Source organism: Lissotriton vulgaris, chromosome 6, assembly GCF_964263255.1.
Source record: "Lissotriton vulgaris chromosome 6, aLisVul1.2, whole genome shotgun sequence".
NCBI classification, from domain to species: domain Eukaryota; kingdom Metazoa; phylum Chordata; class Amphibia; order Caudata; family Salamandridae; genus Lissotriton; species Lissotriton vulgaris.
The window spans coordinates 950,616,955-950,632,852 of NC_141694.1; the positions used below are offsets into that span (position 1 = coordinate 950,616,955).

General features: G+C 48.9%; 1 protein-coding gene across 5 annotated transcripts in view; it reads left to right on the top strand.

Moving 5' to 3' along the window:
- The window catches only part of NCOA7 (nuclear receptor coactivator 7), a 1,085,323-nt gene that overhangs the window by 558,084 nt on the left and 511,341 nt on the right, over positions 1-15,898 (top strand). For all 5 annotated transcript variants that reach the window (XM_086926986.1, XM_086926985.1, XM_086926987.1 and 2 more), the window contains one exon: positions 6,993-7,072. In XM_086926986.1, the coding sequence (XP_086783112.1) occupies positions 6,993-7,072 (80 nt within the window). The remainder of the gene's footprint in view (positions 1-6,992; positions 7,073-15,898) is intronic.

Consider the following 15,898-nt stretch of genomic DNA (forward strand, 5'->3'; position numbering starts at 1 on the left):
GTGCGGAGTGAACATCCCCAAATGGTATCCGGTACAGAAGCTGCAATTCCAAGACACCATGTCTTGTCACTCAAGGTTATTGCCTAAGGTTGGATTGTCAAATTCAGCAATACCAGGCCCAGCATTTGCCACAGGCCGAGCTATTAGTTGCAGACCTAGCCTTGAGAGCATGAGCAGTCAATTTGAGGGTGCTGTGATAGTCTAGTTAATCATAACTGGGGAAAATGACTAAAAGGTTTTTGATCATAAAAGCTAGTATTTCAAAATCGCATGGGGATGTGATGAAATGAATTACTCTTCATATTTCATAGCTATTGCATATTCATTTTAACCAATAAGAAGACAATTACGGTATATTCAGCAGCGGCCCGTGCAGGTAAGAGTGGTGGGGGTCAGGTGGGGGATTTCGATAGACGACGCAGAGGGAAAATTAATCATTTAATTTTCCCTAGTTGTAGTCTGTCAAAATCCCCCACCTGCCCCACCGCTCTTGCCTGAACGGGCTGCTGCTGGGTATATTACAACATTAAATAGTATTCAGAACTTATCGCTAGTGGTGCGGTTTGCTGAAAGAACAAAGTCCTTTTGAGTTTGCATCTGAAAAAATGTGAGATATGTTCTGAGAACTGATGTTCATGACTAGGGCCCTCACATAGAAAATATCCTGGTTCTCTTGCTCAAAATATCCCTCATCTGAGCTTTTCTGAGAAATGGATCCGTAGCAGTTGGGTTTCTGTTCCACATTGGCCAAGTTTATTAAAGGGAGTTCTTCAAGCGTTCCAGGTCAAATCAGTTTGACATGATACTCCTGTCTTCTCTGAACCTAATCAGCAAACTTGTAGCTGCATTTTTCCTGTTTCGTAAACTTTGTGCAGTTGCACGCAGTGCAGTGCTGAAGCTGCATCTTCATCACCGTAGGGTTTTTAAAACCCATGTGCACTCTGCTTACTACAGCTGTATGACTTTGCCACAGCATCACCGTTCTCGCTTTCATTTCTCCAGCATGATTGCCATCCTAGCTTGAACCTTGGTAAACTGAAATCCTCCACAACCAGTACACATTTTCAAGAGAACCATAAAAAAGCTATTCTTCAAAATCTTAGCATGACACTTGCATGGTATGGCCTCCTGGACTTAAATAGAATTCTCTGTAGTTGCTACATTGCTTGTCCTTTTAGCCATGCCACATATATGCATATCATGCTAAATACATTTTTCACTTTTAAACTCCTTTGCCTCCCAGCTTCAGCAAAAGTTTGTAATAAGAGAAAGGAATGATGCAAGGATAATTTGTTCCACAGGCAACTTTTTTTTTTGGCGATGCAATAGGACCTTATTTGCAGCTCACCACAGTGATATGGCACTTTTGGGTACCTGCTCCTGGTGATGCAATAAGACAGTAGTACATCACTTAAGATGCTCTAGAATAAACTCATTAGAAGTCTATAGAAAATCTTAAGTAGTTCACCAATACTCACAACTCGTGACATGATTTCATGCATTATTTAGGAAAAGGTATGGTTTGCATAGTGTTATTTTGTTGAATTAAAAAAGCAATTTAGCAATTTGTTTAAGTATTTTGAACTTTTCTTTCTTTTCAAATTGTAGCCTTTACCCACTGTAACACTACCTTTCAGTGACACATTGTTTTTGATGAAAGAAGTAATAGGGGCCAGTTGTAAAAACATTAGGAGTTGAGATTTCCAAATTGTGATTCTTACTGAATCACAAATAGGAACTCACAATTCCTAATGTATGAAAACCTTGTACTATGAAATAGCGATTCCTAGTGGGTTTCAAATCGACTTACTTCATGAATATTAATGATGTAGGTCGCAGTTTACGACCCAGTAGGAAAGCTAGCCCTCACAGGGATGGTAGCCTGCTCTGGTAAACCTTGTTTATGATTGAAATGCAGTAATCTCTCTTTATTATTTTAAGCGCAGCCATTTTCCTTAACCCCTTGCATGCGGCCGCGATTCTGCGCCTGTGCGGCACTTTTATTGAGTGGGCGGGTTCATGACGGCCCCCAGCTGTCATCAGCACACGAGCACCGTGATGCATGAAGGACGGGGGCCGTCAGCATGCAAGGGGTTAAAGGAAAGCAAGGTCCATTTTAGAGATATGAAAATCACTCTGAAGTTTAATTTTTTAATGCAGGTAGTGGTCAATGGGTTCACTGCCTGCTCTTAACGATTATTTTCAGTTACATTCTCGAAGTATAAGGAGTTTTTTGGGGACCCCTTCCCCTTCCCACTTGTCAATGGGTTATCACCTCCTACCAAGAAGTGGTAAAATATTAATGTTTTGTGTCCAGAATTTGGTCATAAAACATTAATACATATATATCACTGCGATTCAGTATTTGGAAGGGGCACCTTAAACACATCCCTTTCAAACACTGAATCACATTAACAAATTGCCAATTGGTAACCAGTTACTGAATCAATATGTGGTATTTGAGCAGAAAAAAAATGGCTTTTTTGCAGTCTAATTTCCGCATTCGCAGAATTAGGCCTTTTGCTATCTCAAAAATATTTTTATATATGACCAATTGATTTGTATTGTAAGTGAATTTAAATAGTACTTATCATCCCAGATAAGGTGTTAAAGCGTTTTACTGTGAATAGATCACTACTCCTGGAAACCAAGGTTAACGTTTAGTCAAGTGAAATATCTTATTAGGTTTAGGCTTCTGCATTCAGAGAAACTGTTCCATGCAATAGCTTGTGTTTCTTTGTTATAAATCAAATAAAATACAATGATCATGTTCAAAAGGTCTTTTTGGCACAATGAAAGGGATCAAAGAGATTAATAGACTGGCTAGAAGGGATTAGGTATTATTAAGTTTGAGAGGTAGTTTTGTGATCTGTGGAATGTAGTGTAGCCCGCTTGAGATATTAGCCCTTGCTACATTAGATTTTGTTATTTTAAAGCACTGTCATTTTTAAGTCGACTGCCATCAAATTGGTGAAACAGGTTAAATGAATCTTAGAATTTTGAAAGACTGGGATGTTTCTGAAGGCACAATACTTGTCATTATACCCATACACTATACACAAACCTGCACTTATGCATTATAGGTGGGCGAGCCACTGAAAGCTTGAGCCAGGCTTGAATCTGAAGCCTGGCTGTAGCTGAGCTCCAGGTCCTGTTGAAACATCGAGCCCTTAACAAGCCAAGCTTTCTTGTGGCATCTGCTTCACTCTCTCTACCCTGGATGTGGGGTTATGACCAGAGTTGCTGACCATGGAACTCGGTAACCAGGTTTGAGTCTTTGAGTCAGATGAACATTGTGTGTTCTGGGAAAATCACTTAATCTTCCCATGCCTATAAATAATGCATGTGACCATTTGTAATGGAACTAGTAGTCATGTAAAGCCGGAAACAAATGTGGGATCACACTGCTTCACTTCCCAGCAGGTTCGCCCCTAGGCATCATGGTAAATGCAGTTCACCAAGTGTGTGTACTTGGAAAGTCTTGAGTGTTTCACCAGGTTGGTGCAGATTAGTGCTGGCCATCTCTAGACACGTGTTTCTGGATTGTTATCCGTCATCAGTAGAGTTTAGGCAATTCAAATGTATGGGGTTGCTGAGCAGGCTGCCAAAGTATTCTCGGGTCACAGTACCTCTCCAGGCACGCAGGTGCCTCTCCACGAGCTAGTCAGCTCAAATGGCTCGAGGGAGCCTTTTAAACAGGAAATAAATGTGGGATCACACTGCTTCACCTCCCAGCAGGTTTGCCCCTAGGCATCATAGTAAATGTAGTTCCCCAAGTGTGTGTACTTGCAAAGTCTCTCCAGTGTTTCCCTAGGTAGGTGCAGATTAGTGCTGGACAGCTCTAGACACGTGTTTCTGAATTGTTATCCATCATCAGTAGATATTAGGCAATTCGACACATCGAGCCCTTAACAAGCCAAGCTTTTTGTGGCTTCTGCTTCACTCTCTCTACCCTGGATGTGGGGTTTCGACCAGAGCTGCTGACCATGGAACTCTGTAACCAGGTTTGAGTCTTGGAGTCAGATGAACATTGTGTGTTCTGGGCAAATCACTTAATCTTCCCATGCATATAAATAATGCATGTGATTTTTTTGTAAGGGAACTGGTAGTCATGTAAAGCACTCTTAATACCCTTGGGTCGAGTTTGCCCTTTTTTTCCCCGAACTACATTAGAATACGCTAAGTGGTAAAAAAAAAATTGTACATAAGGGAAGATTTGTGTAGAGTGAAACCAGAAATCCTGGCTCCCGTGCATATTTTGTGTGATCTTAGGGAAATATTTTATTTCACCAAAACATTTTTCTTCATTAAGCTCTTTCAAATTTGTGAGTTTAAACTACCAGTTGTACAAAACTAACCCTTTTAATAAATACCTCTCAGTGCAGTGCTGTAATGCGCTAACAATCTCAAACCTTCCACATGTTAAAGAAATACCCTTCTTCAACTTTGAAGAGACTTACTAACATTTGTTATGTTTGTTGTACGAGTTACAAAATGCATAGTTTCAGGGCCCTGCTAGTGTTCATGCTCTACGACCCCCACTGTTCTGGCTCTCCTCTCCTGGTTAATTAGAGAAGGCTCGGCCACCTCTAGTGTGCATGCACACAAACATGGATAAGCATTAACCCCTTAAGCGCTGCCGTCGTCCAACGGTCATCACGAGCGCTAGCTCCCCAGTGCTGCGCACGACCGTTGGCCGACGGGCCAGTGCTCGTTATTCGAAAGTTCAGCACTGGGTGCTGAACGTTCGAAGCAGCTAAGGTGTTTATAGAAAGTCTGTTACAGCGGTCTTAGATAACACCACGTAAGAGTGCAAAATTTCCTTTCTTTTATTTTCATTTAGAAAGAGTTGCATTATATAGATGGTCTCACAGCAATAATAAAATAAAACAAATCGCTAAGAATTCTAGAATTACATTATGTCCTACACGTTTTGTTTAATTTCATTGAGAAGGCAAAACTTCTATATACTGCTGTAAAAATGCATTCTTTCTTGTGGTGTGTGACCTGCTGATTTCACGTACAACATTTAGCTTGCTTCCGTGTTTATCTTTTTAAATACAGATATCTGGATTAGGAAGAAAGGACAGGGGCAAAAGGGGAATGGGGGGGAGGCATTCAAAGAGACAATGAAGGGTGGATGATCTGTAAGTGGTATATGGACGATAGGTCGGCTTAGCTCCGCAGATGTGATTGTATTTGGCGACCTGAGAAGCTTAACATGTGTAGAGAGGCGACAGGTCATGGAACAAGAGGAAAGGCAGGGCTCAACCATCCGTGGACTACCCTGATCCACTCAACTTCATTCCACTCCACCCAATCCACCCCACCGCACTCAAATCTACCCCACTCGGCTCCAATCTTTACCAGTCTACTCCACCCGAATCCAACCACTCTCCAATGTTCCCCAATCCAACCCACTCCAGTCTACCCGAGTCCAGTCTACCCCAATCCAATTTACTGTACCCCACTCCATCCACCCTACCCAGCACAATCTACCCCACCCTAATCTACCTCTCCCAGTCTACCCCGATTTACTCTACTCAAGTCTACCCCACTCTACCCCCAGTCATTCCTCTTCAATCTACCCCATTTCAGTCTACCCTACGCCATTCAGATCTACCCTGCTCTAATCCACTCAGTCTGCCCCACTCCGACCTAATCTACCCCACTCCATTCAAACCCACTCTCACTCCACTCTACTTCACCCCACGATTTTCTTCCCACGCTACCCAAACTACCCCACTCCCCTACACTCCAATATATCACATGCCACCAAAATCAACCCCACTCCAGTCCAATATTCCCCACTCTATCCAACACCAATCTACCCTATACCTCTTCACCCCAAACTACCCTACACCAATATGCTCCATTAATCTACGCCACTCCAATTTACCCCAGATCACTCTATACAACTTCACTCCAATCTACCCCACTTCATTCCATCCAACTCCCTCCAATCTACCCTACCATAATCCACCCAATCGCCTATTCCAATTTACTGTCTCAGAGTTCAGTCAGCGTTTTCTTCTTGCGGGTGCCCATGTTCATTATTCATCTCTACAGGGCACACATACAAACATTCACACCGAAACTAAACTTAATGATACAAGTTAATTTGAAATGTACTGCTGCAGCTTGGCCCCCTGAAACAGAATGAAATGCAGCGCAGACAGAGTGCATTTCATCTTAGCAGCAGTCATTTAAATTCAGGCCTACATTAACTATGGCTAACATTACTGGGAAAATCACACACTATACGCGTCCATGCCTAATGCTGATTAATACAGGCGTTGCTCAAAGCAGTTGATTATGAAACATCGACTTCCATGGTGGTAATGTTTTCTGCTCTTGTGGCTATTCATTTTCGCCCCCCCCCCTCCCCCCCCCCCCCAAAAAAAACAACTTTAAGTTCTCTGCACAACTACGATTTTGAGGTGTACTTCCTTCCTTCGACAGTGTGAATCAGATCGCCGCCCGTCCATGGTTATGCACAGAAAGGAGGGTTCAGGATGCCAGAATGCCTGGGGTGCATATTGAACATTGAATGCCAAAATCAATAAAAATGGAATTTAGTGAAACATGCTGTGACTTGAATCCTTCACTAATCTAATAGTTTATATGGAAACCGCGGTACACGTAATTTATTCGCTGTAAGTTGTGTGTGTAAAGAAATGTTATTGCTTATGGTTCGGCTGCAGTCAAAACTCCACAAAGGGTGATGGGCAATTGCCTTAACGAGCCCTGTTTTGTGTTTACATTTTTTTTTATTAAGTAACTTTTAGGTTAAGACACACTTAACTTTGGCTAATCTTCGCTTTGTTTGTTTAATAACGTGAGCGCCCCTTTAATAATAAATGTGCAGCTATCTTCTGTTGAAGGTATTGAAGCATTGCGTTCCTGAGGGTTCCAGAACGTAAAAAGACTTTTAAATCAAAAGTACACAGTGGTTAATTTATACTAAATGGCTTCCTTATGTCTCCGATTAGATGAGCCGCCAATCAAAAACAATGAAAAGAAAGAGAAGAAAATGGTTATTCAAAAACCGCCTGGTACCACCGAATACACGGTAAATTAACACAGAATATTTCCTTTAATTTTGTTATGGCAGGTATTCCTAAAGATCCGGCTCCTTGCTTTCTTTGCATTAAACTAGCTGCTTTTTTGACTGTTGCATGGCTGTGCTGAAGCTGTATGGAGTCAATAGAATTGTCACTATAATCGGGGCTGCTGGAATTATGTGGCAGTGGAGGGGTTAAATCATGCGCCAGGGTTGATTAAATTATGCGGCAAGAAACGGCTAATTATGCGGTGTCATCAGCTCATATTGTGATAGTATTACTTCATTATTTTGTCACTTGTTAACTGTCTGGGCATTGGGTGCATTTATATAATACCAGTTTAACACCCAAATCTATTAGTAAGTAACAGAAAAGTGTGCAGTCGACCTCTGCAAAGTGCAAAGGGCCTTCTACTGTGCCGCAACACGTGTACCTTTTTAGTTTGAGCTATACACAAATGCATTTTTGTCAAAATCAGCATTATATGCAACAGTTGAAGGATTATAATGTGGCACATGTGCAAATCTATTATTATGACACAAATGCTGCATCGTAATTCTAGTTATGAAATGCAAACTCTGGTTTGGGCCACACGCATTTTTCTAAGTTGTATGTTACACACACACATGTCCTTGAAACATGTGTGTGCGTAACACCAGCATCCAATATCATTTCAGGGGTGCAACAGGGAGTCCTTTGGACACCCCTGCACCCTTGAAATCGCAAACTCAAAATGCGAATCGCTAATAGCGATTCGCACATTGATATGTCTTCCCATTCATTCCTATGGGCCTTTAGGCCCATTGGAATGAATGGGGAGTTATTCCTTATTTGCGATTAGCAATTAGCTAATCGCAAATAAGGAATCTGTAGGAATCGCAATAAATATTGCGATTTCTACATGAATCCCGTTTTGCAAGTCTGTAATAGCGATTCCTTAATCGCTATTATAGACTCGCAAAACATGCCGAGGATGAATCTATGTGTTAGCCTTAATAGACGTCTTGGCATTTGACCCAGTGGATAGACAGTTTATGGGATATTATAGAGCAAGCTGGTGTCGACCCCCCCATTATTATTGACATTAAAAAGGTTGTATCAGAATTTCACAATGAGGGTTCGATATAAACAGGTGGGTGACCTGCAGTTTCCTATTGATGTTACAAGGGGAGTCCGGCAAGGCCATCCATTGGCCACGTTTTTATTTTATATTAATGCACTGGCTGCATTTTTAGGTTTAAAGTATTTTATTGAAGCAGGGTAAAGAAGGAAACAACAAGGCATGTAAAAGAAAAACCACAGGTGCCCCACAATCAATGCGTACGGTACATTAGATACATCAAAGCGTTTCCGTCTCCTCAATGGGCATCATCCAGCATGGAAATACAGCTTGCGCGCCTGTGGTTAAAGACACAAAAAAAAAAGGGGGGGAAAGAGGGGGGGGGAGGGGGAGAGGGAAGGGGGGGGAGGGGAAAAAGGAAAAAGGGGGGGAAAAGGGGTGGGGAAACAACCCTGCTCCATATCCTTCCCAACCAACAAACCCCTCAACTACAACACCCCAACCCACCCCCTGCACTGTGCTGATGACCATCTGATCCCCCCTCGTAGCGACCCCCCGGTTGACTCCGCTACTAGACGCCGACCGATCAGACAGGCGGATCCGGCGGCGGTGTCAGCTGTAACAGCCTGAGATACCTCGGGCAAGTGATCTCCCTGAACTCAGAACACAACAGACTATGGAAAGGCGCCCACAGCTCCTCAAAAGCATCTACATCCCCCACTGCCACTAAGGACATTTTTTCCATGCCAAGAACATGCCACAATCTATGCAGCCAGCCGACAACTGTGGGGAGCGTGGTGGAGCGCCTGTGTATGAGAATATTTTGCACCGCTGACCCCAGAGCTATCGCAATCTGTCTACCCCTTCTAGACCTGAGGGGGTACATCAACCCATTTGGCAATCCCAATAGGACATAGGCAGGGAACTGTGGCAGCTCTATCTCGAAACATTTGTCAACCTCGCTAAGGACCTCCCCCCAGTAAGAAGCCAAAAGGGGACAATCCCACAAAATATGTGTAAGCGTGCCAGTTTGGCCACAGTTACGCCAGCACGTCCCTGGTATTGACCTATCCATCTCATGTAATTTCTCAGGAGTGCGATACCAATAGGTCGAAATTTTGGTGAAGGTCTCCGTGAGCCCCGTGTGATAGGCAGAGTGGCGTGAGCGGTAAGAGATGTGGTCCCATTCTGTATGACTCAACGCTCGTCCGAGCTCCCGTTCCCAGCGCTCCCGACCCGGGTTGTGAATGTGAAAGGGGGGGGGCTGCAGCATCTTGTACAAATCGGAGATGAGCTTAGCGTCCGACGTGCGAGTGACCAACCAGCGCTCGTACACCGTGATCTCCCGGTCTGCCCTTTCACGCACTTGGGACTGTAGCGCCCAGTGGCGCGCCTGCATATACTGCATGCGCTCCGTCTCAGGAAGACCATAATCCCGCCGCAAGTCCTGGAAGGGGATAACACCCTCTGGGCCATACAGGTGATACAAAGTGCAACAGCGGGCCGCCCGCCAGCGGTCGTAAGCGCCAGGCTCGGTTCCCGGACCAAAGTCCGGATTGCCAATTAGCGGCGTGAAGGGAGAGGGAAAGGTAGTGCTCATGCCTGGTGGCTACTGAGTCCCACACCCGGAGTGGGACGCGCGTCACAAAAGAGGCGTAAAGGTTAGGGGGTCGGTGAGCCCGTCTCAAGAATGGCACCTCCTGTAGCGTTCTACCTGCTACCGCCTGGTCTTGAAACAGCCAGTGTTTGTCTGACTCCCACCGGCTCCACTCCACCAGATAGCGAAGTTGGGCGGCCTGGAAATATTTCCGTAAATCCGGTATCCCTAGCCCTCCAGATTCAGGCGCCAGCGTAGCAATGGTCCTTTTAATCCGCGGTTTACGGCCCTGCCACACAAAACGCGCAATGGCCGACTGAGTCTCTGCGAGCCATCCCGCGGGGGGTTGCAGTGGCAGCGCCCTGAACAGGTACCGTACCTGAGGTAGAAGGGTCATCTTCACTGCGGCCACCCTACCCAGCAGCGACAACGTGCCCTTATCCCACCGGGCCAGTTCCTCTCTGATTTTCGTGCTCAAAGCCGTATAATTGGCCGTGACCATCGCTGGGAGGGAGGGTGCCAACAGGATCCCCAGATACGGAATCCGGTCCCCGGACCAGCTCAGAGGGAAGAGCCTCTGTAGTTCCGCCCTGGTGGCGCCAGTTAGTGAAATATCGAGGGCAGCAGATTTCCCGAGGTTCACTTTAAAGCCCGCCACCGCGGCGAAGAGGTCCAATTCCGCGATACAAGCCGGCAGCGACCTCCGTGGGTCATCGAGCGTCAAAATGACGTCGTCCGCATAGAGGCTAATCGCATGGCGCAATTCTCCCATCTTGACCCCGATAGTATCGGGGTTCTGTCGAACCCTTTGAGCAAACGTCTCCATATAAAGAGCAAAGAGCAAAGGGGACAGTGGACATCCCTGTCGCGTTCCTCGTTCAATAGGGAAGGGTCGGGAGCTGCCTCCGTTCACTCGGACCGCCGCGGACGGAAACCGGTAGCAATTGAAAATCAGGTGCCGGAACTTCTCGCCTACCCCGAACTTGCCCAGGACCTTCTCTAGGTAGGGCCAGTGCACTCTGTCGAAAGCCTTCTCCGCGTCGATGGAAAGGAGCATTCTTTCCCCGGGGATCCTGGAGGCCTTCTCAAGAATGAGTCACCCTCTTCGTGTTGTCCACCGTCTGCCTGCCAGGCACGAAGCCGGCCTGATCCGAGTCGACCATGCCCGGGAGATGAAGTGCCAAACGTGCCGCCAGTATGCTAGTGAACACTTTCAGGTCCGCGTTCAGTAGCGAGATAGGACGGTAGGATCCACAGGCGGTCCGGTCCTTGCCCGGTATCTGGATCACGGAGACCGTGGCCTGGAGAAATTCGGGGGGAATGGCGCCCGGCTCCGAGAACGTGTTGAAAAGACGTGTCAACAGAGGCGCCAGCTCCTGACAGAAGGTCTTATAAAAAAGAGGGATGAAGCCATCCGGGCCCGGGGCCTTGCCCGGTTTAAGCCGGGAGATCGCCGTGACCACCTCCTCGATACGGATCTCCCGCTCCAGATACTGGGCCTGATCCGGCATCAACGACGGGAGCGGCACCGAATCCAGATAGTCCGCCTCCGCCCGGGCGGAGGGGGCCTCGCCAGTATAGAGGTCAGCGTAAAAGCTATGGAAAACGTCCGCAATTTGCTCGTCTTCCGTAACTGAACCTCCGGCAGGGGTAACCAGCTCCTTCACCCGGTGCTGTTGGTGTTGCACCCGAAGCTTGTTGGCCAAGAGCCGTCCGCACCTGTCGCCACCGGTGTAATACTTGTGCTTCAGACGAAGCATCGCATACTCAGCCCGGTCCATGTCAAGGGCAGACAAGAGTTTCCTGGCGGCCTTCAATTGTCTCCAGACCCTGGGGGCTCCCGTCCTAAGATGGACCTGCTCCAGCTCCCGCACCTGTCGGGTAAGCTCATCCCTCTTGAGCTGGCGATCCTTGTTCTCCGCCGAGGAGATAGCGATAAATTCGCCCCGGAGCACAGCCTTCAGGGCGGCCCATTGCGTCGCGCGGGAGGTGTCGTCATTATCGTTTACGCGCTGGAAGTCCGCAATAGCCGCGCGAATCTGTTGCACCGTCGACCTTCTGTGCAATAGGGTGTCCCGGAGTCGCCAGACCCCTCTTGGTCGAGCCACCGGGGGTAAATTGAAGGTACCCTCCACCGGCGCGTGGTCGGAGAGAGAGAGGACCCCCATGTCGGCATTCGTGGCCAGAGCGAGCATCGGGCCAGTCACAAGTAGATGGTCCAGTCGCGCGTAGGACTTGTGTGCGTGTGAGAAATAGGAGTACGCGCGGGTCGCAGGGTGGAGGCAGCGCCACATGTCATGCAAATCCAGCTCCTCAAGTCGGGTGCGAACCGAGCCCGAGAGCTCTCTCAACTGGTGGCGCCGTAGCACAGACCTGTCCAGGGCCGCGTCGAAGACCAGATTCAGATCTCCCCCCAACACTATGTGCCTATCAGAGGAGGACGCCACGTCTTCCAGTGCCCTGTGCAAAAATTGATCTTGATGGTCATTAGGACCGTAGATAGAGCCTACAGTCAGCACCAGGCCCCCCACCCTAATCCTGTATGCTAAGAGCCTCCCTTTCTGTTCCGCTACCTTTTGTAAGATCTCCCCCCTGAACCCCCTGGAGAACAGAAGTGCCACACCTGCCGTTTTAGAAGCGCTGGAGGAGAAAAGCTGCGTGGGGAACTTGGGGGTACGCATTCTGGGACAATCTTTGGCTAGCAGATGGGTCTCCTGTAGCAGGCAGATGTCAGCCTGAGAGTTCTCCAACAGGGACAGCACTGCCCGCCTTTTAACCGGGTTATTCAGCCCTTTCACATTCAGAGAAACAACCTTAAGGGCCATCAAGGAGGGGAACCCTTGAAACGCACATGAAGGTGGGCAAGGCCCAGCAGGCAAACATAGAGGCCACCTCACGAAACCTCAGCGCACAGCAAACGCAGACATCCCCACGGCACAGTGCAGTCCCCAAACCCCACAACCCCCCAACTAAGTGGATCCCCCCCCTCCCCTGGAACTTCACACACCCAACCCCACACCGCTCCAAACTCCCAGCCCCCCCGCAAACCCCCAAACTCAAAACACCCCCCTGCAATTGCCATTCCCCTGCCCTGCTTCTCAAGTCATTCAAAGAAGTCAGTGTCCCAGTTGGTCCTTATCGGACAAGGCCGTGGAAAGTCAGTCTAGTGGACGTCCAGCCACAACCACCTGCACTCGCCATCCCGTCCCTCCCCACCCCCAGAACCCCCGCACCTGCAATAAGGAAAGGCTAGTGTAGACTCCCCCCGGAGTAAGTTCAGGCCGTCAAGGCCACTTCGCCAGCCGCTGTCGCTCTGGAGGCCTCCTGGATGGCGGCCGACATGTCCGCCCGAATCGTGGGCGAGTCAGGCCGCTCCGGTGGCGGGGAGCGCCTCTCCCCAGCCTGCTGCCAGCCGTCTCGAGTGCTTCGTCTACGGCGCGGTGCCGGGGTGTCTGCGTCCGATGCCGTGATGCCCAATACTGCGCACACATCCTGGAGGGACCGGAGCTGGTGCAATATACCGTTCCATCTGAAAATCAGGCGGAAGGGGTGCCCCCAAGAGTACTGCGTTCCCCGCTCCCGGAGAAAGTCCGTAGCGATTTTAAAGGATTTTCTCTTCTGCAGCGTGACCGTAGACAAGTCCTGATAGAGGGCCACCGGGTGATCTCTGAAGCGGAAAGGTTGCCGCCGCCGTGCCTCGCGGAGGATCCGCTCCTTCAGGGGGAAGTCCGGTAGGAAGGCCAGAATGTCCGGGGGGGGCGCCGTAGCTCTGCGGGGACGGCCCACCCGGTGCGCCCTGTCGATGCGGACTTGAAAATCCTCTGACTCCCCCAAAATTGCGCGGAAGAGGGCCTCTAGGTAGGCGGTCACGTCTTCTCCCTCTTCGCCGGACGGGACGCCCCGGACCCTTATGATGTTCCGCCTGGACCAGTTTTCGAGGTCCTCGGCATGGGCCTGCAGCTCAATCTGCTGCTCCCGCAGCCGCAGGACCTCCTGCTGCAGGTGGGTGATCTCTTCGTCCCTAAATGACCAGCTTCCTCCACGGTGTTGACTCGCTCCCCCAGGGAGTCCACCTCTCTCCGTACCTCGCGGACCTCCCCTGCCACCTCCTGCTTCAAAGTCTGGAAATCTTCCCTTAAGGAGCTAAACAGCGACTCCAGGAACGATCGTGTCACCGGGGGCTCCCCGCCTTCAGCGCCTCTAGAAGGGGTCGGGGAGTTCGGGGCGGCCTGCCTCCCCCCCGCTGCGTAGGGCACCGCGACCCAGCATGTCCGGCAAAGTCCGGTCGCCTCTCCTCTGACCCCTGGCATTCGACATCCTGGCGGCGCGGGAGCCACCGATGGCCGTCGCTCGGCGATGAGGCCACTAGGGTCAGAACTGCTATTCGCCAGTCAGGAAGCACCGCCACACAGAGGCCCCGGCGGCCGGTCCGCGGTTCCCAAAATGGCCGCCCGTTACAGTCAATGGGCCAACGCCCAGGGAGTGAGGCCTACCTCCGTCGCGAGTCCAGTGGCGGTAAACACCGCCGGAGGGCAGGCTCGCGGGGCAAAGGCAGCCGGGGCCGGTACGTCTGGTTGAAGAAATGCTCCGGAGGTGCAACACCACTCCGACCAGGGTTGGGCCGGAGCGGCCGCGCGAGGCGAGCGCTCTCAAGCCCCGGACTCTCGTAGTAGCCGAAGGCCGGCTCCGCCTCCGCCGCTCTCCTCCGTTCGGCTCCGCTCCGCCAGCGAAGTCCTCCTCGGCATCCACTCGATCACCGCGGTGCAGGTTCTCCGGCAGGCCACTCACAATCGGCAAAGCACACCGCCGAGACCTCAAGCCTGAAGGTCTCGCGGCCTCCGGGCCGCACACAAGCCGACCAGCGGGCTCCGCCCCAGGCTATCGCGGTCAAAATCGCTCCTCTGGCGGGGCACCCAGGGCTCCACGAGCGTTCCACACCACCACGGGGGTCACCAGGCTCAGTCACCGCTCGATCCGGGGGGGAATCAGCGGCTACGAGCGGTGCAGGGTTTTCAGGGGTCCGGGAGCCCTCGGCAAGTGCGACCTCTCAGCCCGCCATCTTGGCCACGCCCCCCTGGCTGCATTTTTAAAGACCTACCTAAAATTGGTGAGCGACCTGTCCCTGTCTTGGTTTGCGCGGACGATGTGGTGCAGTTATCTCGCACCGCAAATGGTTTAAAAACTCTACTGGATGGTTTTATTCTTTTAAGATGGATTTGAAGCTTAAGGTTAATTAAAAAAAATCACGTCTTGACGAGTGGTCCCAAAAACTCGCTCTAGGAAATTTATGGTGGGAGGTATACACATTATAAAGATCCCAACTTTTAGCTATTTGGGCATTTTATTTTCTGCACATTTGGGTTGGGATGCAGATTCTAAGATGTCAGCAACAGGCAGCATTGTGTGAAGCAATTTCCAGGTTTGCTAGTAAACTGGGTAGCCGATCTCTCAGGGAAATAGTGATGCTCTACAGCAGTAAGTCAAAATGTATGATAGTGAATGCACACCTTCCCTTAAGTTTTTAAATCGATTAATTTTGAGCTTTAACTGCCTTGAATGCGTGCAAAACAGCGCCGTGACCGTCCCTTTTCACAGCTTCACAAAGTTGCTTCAAAAGAGGGCAACTTGCGTGCCCCCAACTGCTGCACAGCTGAAATGTGGAAACTTTCCTCCAAAGTGAGAAAACAAGTGGGATGATTTAAATGGGCAGCACGGTGAGGGTTCGGGAAGTTTATAGGCATTAGTGGTTTGGATAAGATTGCAGATGATTTAAATTATTTCAACATGCAAGTTCATTAGGGGAGCACAGGGAAGGGTGGGGCATGGACAATGCTTGGTATAAATCTTTTTTGCTCATGGAATTATGCACAGTTAATATAGGTTTGTGTTTTTTATTTATTGCTTATACAGTCTTTTTTCAATTTATTACAGTACCCCTGAGGAAGAACTTATAAGAGTTCGAAATGCATTGGGTTATTACTGTGTTGGCTCAAAGGAATATTAAAAGCACATATCTATGTTCAAGCTTAAGGCGTCATACGATAAATGAAAATGCGTAATAAACATTCAAGCATTATCTGGCTGTCTCTTGAGTGTCTTTAAAACAGTGGGAATACATGGATCACTGTATGATATTTCCATGGAGCACTGTGGATTACTTGGATAAATATGAGTCAC